At 38.9% G+C, this 13,957-nt stretch overlaps 2 protein-coding genes and 1 long non-coding RNA gene across 9 annotated transcripts in view; 2 read left to right on the top strand and 1 right to left on the bottom strand.

The window, feature by feature from the left end:
- The first annotated feature begins 7,856 nt into the window (after positions 1–7,856).
- Positions 7,857–10,595, top strand: LOC132132230 (uncharacterized). The gene is made up of 6 exons (XM_059544565.1): positions 7,857–7,981; positions 8,068–8,230; positions 8,357–8,454; positions 9,394–9,542; positions 9,632–9,754; positions 9,885–10,595. The coding sequence occupies exons 2-6, from the start codon at positions 8,126–8,128 to the stop codon at positions 10,172–10,174; spliced, it is 765 nt and encodes a 254-aa protein (XP_059400548.1). The 5' UTR covers positions 7,857–7,981; positions 8,068–8,125; the 3' UTR covers positions 10,175–10,595.
- A 382-nt stretch (positions 10,596–10,977) lies between these two features.
- LOC132132582 (uncharacterized) lies at positions 10,978–11,930 on the bottom strand. Its single transcript, XR_009429053.1, has 4 exons — positions 11,876–11,930; positions 11,530–11,640; positions 11,168–11,442; positions 10,978–11,099 (listed from the first exon to the last, which is right to left on the bottom strand). It is a non-coding gene; the product is annotated as an uncharacterized LOC132132582 (long non-coding RNA).
- Positions 11,931–13,740: 1,810 nt separating this feature from the next.
- The window catches only part of LOC132132644 (homeobox protein cut-like 1), a 107,515-nt gene continuing 107,298 nt past the window's right edge, over positions 13,741–13,957 (top strand). For all 7 annotated transcript variants that reach the window (XM_059545093.1, XM_059545095.1, XM_059545091.1 and 4 more), the window contains exon 1: positions 13,741–13,863. In XM_059545093.1, coding sequence (XP_059401076.1) covers positions 13,801–13,863 — 63 coding nt within the window. In that variant the 5' untranslated portion in view covers positions 13,741–13,800. The remainder of the gene's footprint in view (positions 13,864–13,957) is intronic.

The raw sequence follows: 13,957 nt of genomic DNA, 5'->3' as shown, positions 1-13,957 counted from the left end.
TTAAAAACATGCTGACTTTTTGTGACAACATCCCCCAGTGGTGGAGTACTGTATTGTCACACTTGTCACACTGTCTTAGTGGGAAACTGACACTAAATGGCTAATTGATTATTGCATTATTACCATAACATATTTTCATATAATTTATCATAAATAAAAATAAATAGATTTATCAAATAAAAATAGAATTAGATATAAAATTTTTGTGGATTTTTCTCTCAAAACCTTTATTTATGAAGAACTTTTGTGAATTCTGATTGTCATTGATCTGTATGCATAGTGAAAATGATTGCACATTATTGGAACGCACACATGTAGAGCTCATCCATTTTAATCCAGTCATTTTAACATGTGACTGCAGTCAAGCCTTTGGCTTTAATTTAGCATGCAACTCTTATGAGCAAATTGTTTCTACTTTGTCTCCCATTATCTGTTGTGAACAATTGGACTGAACAAAAGCCATTTTCAGCGCTACAAATATAGCCCGCCATCCCATGCTTGCCAGATTTAAATGTGCTCTTACAAACAGCCAAGTAATGTGCCGTCAGACTGCTGTAAATAATCTGTCCAGCTATCCGGCACGACAGCAGGCTGTGTAAAGCTGGTTTTAGCAGTGTCCTCACAGACAACTGAATGAACACTGGCCAAGAGAGCTGTGGAGAAGAGCTGCACCATCGGATCTTAGGAATGTCGCTGTGATCTCCTGCTTGGCATTGTACGTGTGTGTGTGTGTGTGTGTGCGTGTGTGTGTGTGTGTGTGTGTGTGTGTGTGTTCACAGCAGGGAGCGTGCCCATGTTAGGTGTGTGACTGGCAGGTGGGGGGCGAGAAGGAGTCAAGGTCTGGCAATAACACAACTGATCGGGAGCCTGGCGGGGAAGTGTCCGCTTCCTACAGCTGCTTCTTACTGTCAGTCACATTAGCCATATGGTTCCATCACACCTCGACAAGCCTGTAAATACATGCTGCTTTATATGACAACACAGAGATGATGATAGACTGCCCTTGATCTCTGAGGCCACATTTTGATCTCTCTGGTAAAATGTCTATGCACATAATGTGTGAATTTCCAAAAGGTGTGTGTTCATGTGTGTGTATGTGTGTGTCAGGCCTGTTCTTTTACTAAAAATGTTTAACAAAGACAAATACAAAGGATGAAGTAAGACTTAAAAAAATGACTTAAAAAAATGGCAGCAGGCTTTCAGTAAAGTAAGTTTGTGTTCATTTGCATGTATTTGTTTGACTGTGTTTTAGTTATTAAAATATTATCATAGTTTTTGTTAATATTTTGAATTTTATTTAGATTTAAAAAAATTTTTTTAATTAGATTTAATTTTTTTATATTTTATATTATATATATATATATATATATATTAATTATATAGATTTTATGCATCAAATACAGGGACTATTTAATAAACCAGAACTAAATTCAGTGAGGTGTAAATTTTTTCACAGTTTAATCTTATTTCTTTTTTGTAGCAAATTTCCGTACAATTTTAAGTAATAATATAATATGAAATCAAAATATATACATAACGTGAATAATTAAAAATTCTGTTTAAAGTATCTATATTTAAAATATGATAACAGTACTCAGTTGTAGTTTGTTTGCCTGCAGATGGAGCAGTTTACCCAGTTGTACAAGGACTCTGTAAGTTTCTATATTTCCTACACCACAAAATATATTACCTGCACTAACTACAGTTAGATCTTCATGGACTTTTCACACATACATATTACACAATATGTGAGCAATTTACATTTCAAATGTTGCATAGAATAGTATTTATGGTAAAGATTTTTTTTAATGACTAAATATCAGAAACCGTCCACTGATAACATGCACTTATGGAAACAGTCAGATGCACACACATCCCCAGAAAAATGCCCTCCTCACATCTCTGCCTGTCTCTTCATTATGTTCAATTGCCATGTCTTTGCATCTCCATAATTAAAATCTAATCCTGCATGCCGACTTTTTAAACGAGGACTAGCCTCAAGAGGAGGCTTATTTGATTAAAAAAGGGGAAGGGTAGAGGAGGGAGTCCTCCACAGCTCGGCAGGCAGGAGAGACAGCTCTTAATTGTGCTCCCATGAGGTGTGCACACGCCTGGGCGGAGAGAGGAGGGGGCTGGGTGCTCAGAGGCTCCAGTGGACCTGAAAAAACAAACCGCCAGTGGGACCCGCTCTTCTCTGAAGCTCCCCTGCTGTCTCAGTGAGGGGAACCGAGGGGAGGAGCACTTATGAGGAGCCATGGGACTCTCCCAGCTTCAATTCTCACTCCACCCTGCAGGGTCTGAACTGAACCCCCCCGCCCCCCAATCCTCTCCCTTTAAGTGTCTGTGTGCAGTGGTGAGGGTGAGAATCATGGCTGCTCTACAGATGAATGTAACTAATGGAACCGAAACTGGAATCCGGCTCTGTGTATTAAGGTTAAAAATGCTCATTGTTTTTTACAATATGCTATTATTTATCATTTGCTATTATTATACTACTATTGTCTTTGTATTGTTTTGAAATTGTACAACACTTTGGTAAACTCAGCTGTTTTCTTATTTAAAAGCAGTTCTTACTTAAATGTTTTACTGTTTGCACACTTGTTTAGATTGCACAGTGACAATAAAGTTTAATTACAATCAAAGGGGTCAAAGTAACTGAAACTGAGTTAAAATATCATGAAAAAAGGAGAAATTACCAAAATTATTATTGTGACAATAGATGGAAAAATAAATTGCTTCCACCATTTTTGACAGTGTATTAAGTGTATTACCTTTCAACAGTAAAAGAGCAATATTCACCCCAGAATATGAACTACACACACACACACACACACACACACACACACACACACACACACCTAAGAGACACTGATATAATATGTAATATTATCATTTAATTCATGTGCACAGTTTACACACATTATAATGCAATAATAATATTTTTGTTTGATTTTTAATACAATTATAAAAGAATTATAAAAGAATAATCACTGGTTTAACAGATTGGTTATCATGACAGTTAATATGACTGCTTTGTATGGGATTAGAATCCCGCCAAATGTATTGCAGTCACAGATCGAAAAATAATAAGCATAAATAAAAAAAGTAAAAACACGTGTAAAATAATAACGTACAAAACTGAAAAAACTAATGCAATTTTTTTTAAATAACAAACAACGCGGTCATGGATCCAAAAATAATAAGCGTGAATCAAAAATGTAAACACATTTAAAATTATATTGCACAAAACTGAAACATGGGTTAAATATTTTCCAAATCGCAAACAAAATCAGGTTTCCTGCTCACGTGTTATTTTTTTGTGTGCTTGTGGTCTTTCCCTCTTTGCTCTTGTTTCCACGTTCTGCGCTTGCATTTCTAAAAGTTGCAGTTAGAAGCTGTGTCCCAAAGTTGAGTGTACGCACTTCGAAGGCCACGGTGCGTGAGATGCTCCGCCTTCGCAGGATTTCCTAATTCCACCACCAGGTGTTTCCGATTAGCGCTTTGTCGCATAGCAACGGTGCGAGAGGAGAGCTGACGAGAGGACAATCCTGTCAGGATAGGTGGAGCCAGAACTGCTCGTTTTTATGTTTTACGTCAAAGTGGAGAAGGTGATGTACCTCAGGCTTGCCAAGACCGAGGGCAGGTAAATTACACTGGTTTGCAGTGTCCTTTGTTTGATTACAACTTTAAATGCAGGTACTGACTTGGAGCTTACTTGAATAATGTAATGATACATATAAAAAACTACAAAATACACGAACACACACATAGCAGTTAAAGTGCTGACTTATATCTTACAAAGGTGCGATTTTATGTAGTTTATTGTCTTGACCAAGGTAATCATATGTAGACCGGTTTGCAACCCAGATTTTTTAAGGCAGTTAACCATGAAAATTAAACGGAATAAACTGATTATCATTTTTTTTTTTTTTTTTTAGCATAGTACAGCTTAATGTTCAGTGGCATCTGTGACCGCTGACCAGGGACGTGCGGTCTGGGTAGGCAGGGTAGGCAGTGCCTCACCAAAGGAAATGTTGACATTACATTTATTAATTCCAAGAGCTTTATTAATTCACCACATTATTAATTGCATTAATTTTATTCCAAATATTATTTTTTGTAACAAAAATTTTCAGGAATACACATAATATACTCATTTTGCCATTGTTTGCTCCTAAAAACCGTTGTTTCATGCAGGAAATTCAAAAGCCATAGCCATTGAGGCAGAGGTGAGCGGTGCCTCTTTGGTCCATAGAACGTAGTTTATGTAGATTTGCGCATGCGCAGTCAGTTCTCATGCTGTCTTGAATTATCAATATTGAGGCAGAGACCGAGCTTGCTTCATGTCACGTGATCTACTCGCTCTCACTCAATCCGCGCGCTTCCCGAATACTAGCATCTAGTATACTTGCGTGTCGGTGTGTGCGCCTAGCAGTTTGTAGGAGCGAATAAGCTGTTTTTGTACTTTAAAGCTGTACTGCTGACGCAATGTTTTCTGACTGTAGCCTGGTGCGCCGTCACCAGACCAAAAGTGTGTGTGTGTGTGTGTGCGCCGTGGCTGTCTGTGCGCGTTTGCGCATTTTGATGGAGTGACTAGGCTGCCGCGCCGCCTCCTTCTCTGTGTCCCGCACAAAACATTTGTTTGTTGTATAAGTCATAGATGTGTCCATTAATTTGATTATTATATTTGATTGTGCATTAGCCTCACATGACTGACTTTGCTGAATGCAGGCAGCGATCTGATGATGCCTGATATGAACTTGGGTTGCTAAATTAACTCAATGAATATATGAACATATATTCCACACATTGATAGGTCACAGCCTACCCATGACAAGATTTCACCGCACGTTACTGCCGCTGACAGTGCTCTGTTTGACCGGTCCCAGTCCTGCAGATGCAGTCTTTCATATAGTTACAATAATGTATTAATATACTCACAAGAAATGTTGTTACTTTCATTTTTAAAACGGTAAGAAAGTAAATTCGTAAAGTATACTCGTACAAATATAAAGTACTACGTTTTTTTTCTTTCTCACAGGACAGCAGCACTACAAAAATATGGTCTTTTACAACATGATGTATTGTTGTAGATTAAACTACCCAACAGTTTTACTCTCAATACCTTAAGTATATTAGAGTATGCAAGATAATACTTTTACTTAAAGGACAGTACAGCCAAAAATGAAAATTCTGTAAGCATTTACTCACACTTAAGTTGTTCCAGGTTTGGAATTTTTATTTTTGGGTGAACTGTCCCTTTAGCTAAGCCTTTCTAAGGTTTTAAATATGACAACTAGTAGTTTTTCCCCAATATGGTATTAGAAGTTATTATAGTTTACTAAAGTAGCTCAACATTTTGTGTACTAATTATGTTGTCATAGCTCTAAACAATTTCTCTTTTCCTTCCTTCCCTAAATCAGACCAGACCCCTGTACTGAAGGATAGAGCTGAATGTACCAACGCTGGACAGGTTTTAAAGGTTTTGTGCTGAGCAGCGAGGCCCTGACAGTGGAACTTCTGAAAAGTGAACGCCAACAGTGATGGGTGCCACAATTCAGACCCTGGTGTTTCTGATCTGTTTGCCAGTGGCACATCATAAAGATGCTCTCCAGAGAGTTTGACATGTGCCTCTTTCCACTGTCACCCCATTATCCTCCGAGTAGCTGAGGACCATTCACCAAGAGATTGACCTCCTGAAGACCCCAGAACACATGGGGCAGCGCTGGGCTCAAACTGATGTTGTTTTTCTGATGTTAAACCTAAGCTATGCAGTAAATGGTTGTAAAAAGTACTTTCAGTTATGTATAGAACAATTTGTAAAAAATGTAAAAAATTTTGTAAAAAAAAAATTTTACAAGACAAAAAAAATAAATACATAGAATGTTTTGTGGAAAAATGTATAAGCTGCATTAAAAAAAATTACAATGTACATGAGTACTTCTCTTTTATTTACACGTGAATATGAAAAACAAAAATACAAAATGTACAGAAAGTACTCAGGCTTATTTATGAATAAATTACACACTAAAAATAAAAATGTATACAACTTATGCATTTCATTTTTAACTTGCATCACAAAAATAAACTAGAGAAATTAGGTTATTCCATTGACAATATGGCATTTAAAAAAATATATATTGAAAAACTGTAATATACACATTTTTAGCCTACTGTTATCTCTTGGCTAATGAAGAATGTATTTGTTATGCATTCTCTTAAGAAGAGAAAACTTGCAGACTTCTCTCTCTCTCTGGAGTTTGATGTCCTCCCTGAACAGCTCCACTCACTCCTTCACCTGTCCCAGGACACTTTAGCAAATAAACCATGCCTGTTAACAACAACAGCACAATGAATTTCAGCAAAAAAAAAAAAAAAGTACAATTAACTTTGTATTTTTAAGTCTTTCCCAGCAGGCTCACTCGCTCCAGAATAGTAATAAAACAAGAAAAAATGGAAACACTTATAAAAAATATAAAGACAGGTTTGTAATCTTAACAATAGAAAATATGACACAGCAGGCCTTGCATACAAAATACTGAAGTGCTAAAGTTTGGTTAAAACATTTGTAGACATATCTTGCATGACAGCACTTCAAAAACACAACGAAGAGAAAGACCATTGTCTTATATAGCGGCTGTCTTATTGTTTTTTGGGCTTTATGTATGATGTCCATGGTCCACACACTTCAGTTTTGGACACCCTTCGTCGCGCTCCTGTGACGCATTCGCACTTCAAATGCGCACTTCGGAGTCCATGCACTTCACTTTGGGAAAGAGCTAGAGTTTCATGTAAATCAGGGCGGGCTTCAGTGTCACTATTGGCCCACAAATTCTAGATTGACAGCTTCTCCTCTAGCCAATCAGTCCAAGCGGGAGTTGACGTCACTCCAATGCGACTCATGGCTGTTGTGGGAGGATGGATAACATCTTGGTTACGTATGTAACCATGGTTCCCTGAATAGGGAACGAGATGCTGCGGTGACGTCACCTGCTATGGGAACACCTTCGGTGTGACGAATGTCTGAAGCCCTATACCATCCCGCCAATCCTATTGGCCAAATAGCGCTTGGCACCACCCCACGCATGCGTACGTATCGTATACCTGGGTGCCGCGCGCCATTTCGCTCAGATTTCATTTCCTTCAGGAAAGCGAATCATCTATGCCCTAGAATTCATCTCGCGTTCTCCAATGGTTTCTACGAGCAGTGTTAACTCCTCTTCGCGGACGCGATGAGTTTTCGAAAATGCAAGGAGCCGTGTACCAGGTACATCACGAAGGGAGACACTCATTACAGGTGCGTAGTATGTCTGGGTTTACATCACGCACAGGCGGCACTTAGCGGCACTTCCTCTTGTCCCCATTGTGATGGCCTGCGGCTCAGAGTACTGCGCTCGAGGGTGGAAGTATTTTCCGATGTCCGATGTCGCCCCCGTGTCAGCAGGCAAATGCCGGACAATCTCAGGTAATTAGCACTAAATATTTTGTTAGTGGGTGACAGAAACATTCCCTTTGTGTGTTATGATATTTTCTCCAAGTTCTATGTAGTCCGAGTAGGTCGATATCTCGCCTGTTAACACGTGTCTTGTTAGTTTGGTTTAGTAAGCAATACTTTATATTTTAGGCAGTAACGTTAGGCCTACACGATAACGATATTTAATGCGCATCTGGTCAGTAAAGCCGGTTCTGTAATCAGCGGTAGATCTCCATCACCTGAACGCTTTCACATGGAGCAGCATTTACTACACGGAGCCGTTATGCTGCTCCATGTGAAAGTGTGCAGGTGATGCAGGTTAAGAATAATAAAAGTGGAAAAGCTGTAACAAAAATAAATAAACATTTATCTGTGTAATTCACACACTGCTTTTTCTCAATGTTATTCAAAGAAATGATCAGTGGCATTGAAAAACACCTCTTCTTGGGTCAGGGAGCAAAGAGTCCACAGTACTCCCAACAGTGACCTTGACAAAGGTCTCTTCAGGTTTGTTTTGTTGAAGCTCAAATGTTTAATTACATGTGTAATGGCAATGACTGAGTGCTTTTTAAAACCTCACTTTGAAATAATAGTACTGCTGGAGAGATCTTTGCTGTCAGTCTAGCTCAAGGTAGCCCAGCCCCATGTTTTATGAGGGAGTGGTGCTACTTTTACCTCACCACTGGGGAAGTTGATGTCAGCAGAATTTGCAAGGATGATGTAGATGATGTTGAATACTCCCTATTGATCACAAAGGTAACTTCACTGAATACTGCCTAATAGCTACCAGCAGTATATTACACTGTTGGTTTGCATATTACCACAAAGTAATCACATTGAGTTAATTTGTCATCCTGTTTGTCACTGACTGTTTTTCTTAAGCTTGAAGAGGCAACTGATCTGACTGAATTTACAGATGAAATTATCAGCTGTGGATACACAGGAGCACTCAACATAAAACAAAAATATGCTGTAATTAGGTAAATGTGGAAAATCATTTTAAAGCCTGGTTCACACGGCAGGATAATTAGGCTGATTTTAGCCCCGATTGACACCTTCCGACAATCTTAAGGATGCTCCGATTATCGTAAAATAATCTGATCAGATATTCCTGCCGTGTGTGGTGTGTTAAGACTGCTCTCCTCTGCTCGGAAGGACGTCGTGACCGCTCCGATCTCAAATCGGGGATATCCAACATGTTGGATTTATTTGGCCCGATTTCTTCTCGTGTGTGGTGTCCCCTGAGGACAAACGATCACGCAGCCTGTGGACTGTGGCGTGTAGCCAATCAGAAAGCGAGGCGGCGAGGAAGTACTGGGAAACAAAATCAAAACAGCCGGCGGCATGGCGCACCAGAAAGTCCGGTGGACGTCGGAGATGGAGGACTTTGTCTCCACTTCTTTGACCATCGCCTTTTCTTGTTTTTCTTATGTTTTTTTTTTCGGTTACAAACAAAGCACAAACTATGGCCACTACATCCTCTTCGTCTGCCATGATTGTTTACTCTGAAGTCACGTTTGATCTAGAGGGATTTTGCGAGATTTCCCGTCTGACCAATGCTCGGGAGTCAAATCGGTTCGTGTGTGATGTGTTGATTTTGCTGTGGCTGCACACCACACACTGTACGACCAAAACTGTTAGACCCGTGATTTTTTTATCGCCGTGTGTGGGGTCTCTCAGGTTTGGAAATTCGGCCGACAATTTTAAAATCGTCCCGTGTGAACCAGGCTTAAGCAGACTGTGTCATGAAAGATAGAATTTGGAAGACTGTGTAATGTTACATTTAGTCAAATTAAATTTAACTTATTAACCTTAAGTGCTTAACTTACATCTTGAAACAAACTTATGCTGTATTACTAGATCTACAGTTTTTCTAATTATTATTATTATTAAATGTTACTTTTGTTTTTCTCCACAAGAGCAATTGTTCTCCATGTAACATTTCAAGTTATACAAATGCTTGGAGACTTGCGCAAAGGCCTTCAGCTGTATGGATTGCTGGACATACTCAAGGAGCATCCAAGTCTTTGCAAGAGTCTGTTTGTTCCTGGGGAGGACTGTACAGGAAGTTAAATGTTTGTAACAACATAGTTTTTTTTTTTTTTAAGCAAACATCAATTTGCTGTTCTACTGACAATTTGTTATTTTTCCAGCCAGATGCAGACTATATTCTCAGCAATGTTGCTCCTGAAATGAGTGAGAGAGGAACTTCAAGGGCTTCGGTAGAGAGTAAAATCATAAACTACTTTCAGGACTTCCTTCAAGAAATTGAATGTGGAGGTGGGCTTTACGTTGTATTGTACTTTATTATTAATGAGATTGTTTACCCAAAATTAAAATTTAATTACACTACTCACTCTCAGTTTGTCCAAGATATGACTTTCTTGTTTTTCTTTACACAAAACTATAGAGAGTGCTGAAGATGCAGCAGAAGTGGAAACTGAGCCATCCTACCTCACTGTCCCTAGAGTCATGCAATGGATTACAGGCCAGGGACATAAGCCACTACTGATTTCGATAGTTTTCAAATTTGATCATGACTGTAAAGTCAGAATGCCACAGCACACTATATGCTTCCCAATAGTGAGTGCTTGCACTTATACAGTTACCTTTCCAGTAGCACACATGACAACATATGAAGACTTTAAATGCATCATTGTACAAGCCATAAAATCAGGGGGAGCATTTAGCAGGGTTTAAATATCACCCACAATATAGTGCTGGATTTGAGTTAATCTCTTAAACCATAGCTTTAAGTGTTACAGATGGTTAACATATTTCCTATATCAACTGGTGGATGTCTGCAGTACTTTTAGACCTACATTAAGATACTTAAGTTGCATTTTCTTTTCTGAAATGTTTTTAAAATGGGCCTCCGTTAGAGTGCGGTTTCTGTAGTTTATATCTTATTTTTATATATATAACTTGCATTTGCAGTTCAAATCAAACCGCTCTGTTGTAGAGCTTTCCTTAACTGATTTTATATCTGTTTTAAGGTACTGATGTTGCATTTCATTTATAAGTTCATGTTTTCCAAGAGAGCCTTGGTGTAGATGTTTGCAACTACAGTAGGTATTTGACAATGTTGATTACAATAATAATAAAAAAAAAACTTTTAAAAGTCATTGTTTTTATTTTCATGCCAAAGGTGTTAAGTCACATTTACCACATTAGTCTTATTTATATATATATATATATATGTATGTGTATATATATATGTATGTGTATATATATATGTATGTGTATATATATATGTATGTGTATATATATATGTATGTGTGTGTGTCTTATATAATTCAATTTTTTGTTTAATCTCTGTGTGGGAAGCACTGATTCATTTCACAGTAGTTTAATGACACCATTACAGGATTTTTTTTTTCTTTTAAGTAACTTACGGTCTGATGTTTTGAGCTCCAAAGTGTTATTCAAGAAGCAGCTGCACAAAACTTAACATTGATAAGTAAATATCTTGGCCAAAGTCTCTGGACTGTGAGACTGGACTAATGGTTGTCCTGAGTCGAGCCATTTCATTCTCTGAGAGCAGACACTCCACCTGAGGGACCACTACTCCAGTGTTCTGCTCCTCCTGGGGGTAAATGCCATCTTGCACCAAAATGTTGAGGTCCTGTTTTAAAAATAATAATACAGTATAGACAAAACATATTGTATTGTTTTTTTTTTTAACAATCATACTTCCACGTTACATGAAACATTGACTGGATTCTGTGTAAGTTCTATTTCCCACAGCTGATTGGGGGACAGATTTTGCTCTGTACGGATGGAATGGTCATTCCATGCATCAGTGAATGTATCTAGGTTTCTTTGGAGGCGTGGAAGAAAAACAATGTGCACAGAAGAGGTGAATGGTGTTTGATGGGTCAAGACAGCCACTCTCTTCCAAATTATGTAGAACATCATAATACAAGTTTGAAACAGACATCCACACATCTTTCCATAGCCGTTCAACCCTAAATGTAAGAGACAAAACAAACTTATTTCTTAGTCATTTATGATTCAAAATTAAAAAACAAATTTATATCCAACACTAAAGTAACAAGAAATTACCTTTGATTATGAGCGAAATGAAACTTCCCCTGCTACAGCCCTGAACAGTGAACATCCACCTTGCAATGTCCACATTTTCTACACCTTGGTCTGCTCTTACCCTACACATTAAGACAGTAAATTTAACATTAACACTACATGGTAAGGTTTGACAAAACATCTTATGGTGTTGGCTTGAGAAAGCCTGAGCCTAGCCAGAAAGTAAATTATATAATATCTTTAAGTTTGAAGCCATTTTAAATGCTTGGTGAGGGTTTTAAGACCATTCAGTCAGTCAGTCATACTGTATATATAGAGAGATGGATGGATAGGTAGGATGTACTCAAATGTACATACCATGAAGGAACTCCATGCTTTTCTACTGCCTCGAGGAAGAAACCTAGTGCAGTCTGATCAGCTTGTGGTTGGTGTCCAAATGCATGAGGGACAGAGGGGCCTGAACTGAATATGATCTCCTCACAACATGTCCAAGTTGTGACATTCTAGCAAGGACTCCAGCTGAATCAACCCTATTCATAAAGAAGACTCATGAAGACTCGATGACCAAGAGCTTTCAAGTGTCCTCTCATCGTTCTGTAGCCTGAGTGTGGTGATCTTGTTTTGATTGCAACCACAAGATTGTCTATCTCTTCATCAGTCAATTGACTGTATATTCCTCTCACTGTTATACCAAACTCTTGCATTCTGCGTTCTATGGTTCGTGTTGACATGCCAAGCAGTTTTGAAATGCAAGGTACAGTCAGACCAATTTCAATCAATCCTCTGATGTGCTGCTCAGATACAATGGTTTTGGGACGTCCCATTAGTCCAGCAATTTCATTCAAAATCACTAAAGAGGTACGTCTTGTGTACAGGCGATTCACAAGAACAGAACATAGGTTTGAAAGACACTGCTTTACTTCTTGAGGTACATGTTCACGACTTGTATGTGAAGTGATCAAAACCAAACCATTTGTGCAAATAAAATATAAATAATCCAGGTCTAATGGCAAGCGCTGCAAAGGCTCCTGTAGTCGTGACAAGAGTCTCTCTAAAAGAAACCTTGAGACTGCCTGTGAATAAATGAAATATAAAACTATCAACATAAATTCAAGCAATCAATTTATTCTTTGCACCTAAACCGAAATCCTCAAAACTGGCATAATTCACACACACACACACACACACACACACACACACACACACACACACACACACACACATATATATACACGTGTTTTTATTTTTTTATTTATGCTTATTATTTTTCGATCTGTGACTGCAATACATTTGGCGGGATTCTAATCCCATAGCTTTGGATCATCACCATGAACAATGAGGTGAGACGATTTTAAACACGCCCAATAGAGGGCGCTGCTCTTCAAGTTCAAGTTCGAAAGCAGTATTTACAAATCATCAGGAATCGACCGGACAAGGGTTTATGTTATAACATCAAATCATCCACTGCCACCATCTTAAACACCGTCCATAACCATATAAATTTATATTGCTATATGCAGTTTGCATAGGTTATGGAGAAGAATTAGATTGTGTTTCGTTTAATTTAAACTATCGATCGCCGTGTCCACATTCTTTACGCAAGAATGCTCATAAAATCAATATAATAGATGTATTGGTTTTTGAGTACAAACAGAGGTTAACTGGACATATATAAACAACCAACAGCAAAAACCACATTAGACAATAGCCTACACATAAGAACATACAAAATATTTTCTATAGGATTAAAGATAAGAATACATCAAAAATCAATATATCAGATACGAATACAACAACAGGCCAGAAGGTTCTTCATCTGACCGTGAGAAACATAAAAACACTCGAACTGCGCGTTGCGTTCGCGTTGCGCGCGTCGCGTCAGATCTGATAAGCGTCTCGTAATGTCTATCTATGGTGATAATAAAAAAATCAATAACCGTATAAACTCTCTTCTTTTAACGGATGAAAACGTATCCAGCATCCCCCTCCCTCTCCTGCGACACGGGGAGCTCGACTAAACGCGGAAACTCCATCCCGCGTTTTCTGCCTTTTATTGAGGACGCTCTCAATAATTGTTTTCAGTAGCACTGTTCAATATCGCGGGTTGGCGTTCGGTCGATAACTCCATTCCGCGCGCGCCCGCGACGTTCGATCTGCTCCGCTCCGTGTTTTGCGCGCGCTCCCCCGCCTCTCTCTCTCTTGCTCTCTCTCTCTCGCGCTGAACTCCAGCCCCTCTCGCGCTCTCTCTATCAGCCTTTCATTCCGTCTCAATATGTCTCAAGATGGCGGCCAATGCGGGATCGATGTTTCAATATTGGAAACGCTTTGATTTGAAGCAGCTCCAGGTCAGCTCCCTTTCGCTTTGTACTCGCTGTGTGTGCCGGTGAGCCTGTCCCGGGGAGCGTCGCGCTGAGAGGCTGGCGCGTTGCTCTCGCATCG

Source organism: Carassius carassius, chromosome 49 (assembly GCF_963082965.1).
Source record: "Carassius carassius chromosome 49, fCarCar2.1, whole genome shotgun sequence".
NCBI lineage: Eukaryota > Metazoa > Chordata > Actinopteri > Cypriniformes > Cyprinidae > Carassius > Carassius carassius.
This window is presented reverse-complemented; position numbering and strand designations above follow the sequence as displayed.

What these genes read in the sequence shown, in the direction of transcription:
- LOC132132230 (XM_059544565.1), top strand. Translation starts at nt 8,126, where the DNA reads ATGAGGGAGTGGTGCTACTTTTACCTCACCACTGGGGAAGTTGATGTC. An exon ending in CAAAAATATGCTGTAATTAG is followed by an intron (nt 8,455 to 9,393) that starts GTAAATGTGGAA and finishes TTTCTCCACAAG; the next exon opens with AGCAATTGTTCTCCATGTAA. An exon ending in TCAAGAAATTGAATGTGGAG is followed by an intron (nt 9,755 to 9,884) that starts GTGGGCTTTACG and finishes ACAAAACTATAG; the next exon opens with AGAGTGCTGAAGATGCAGCA.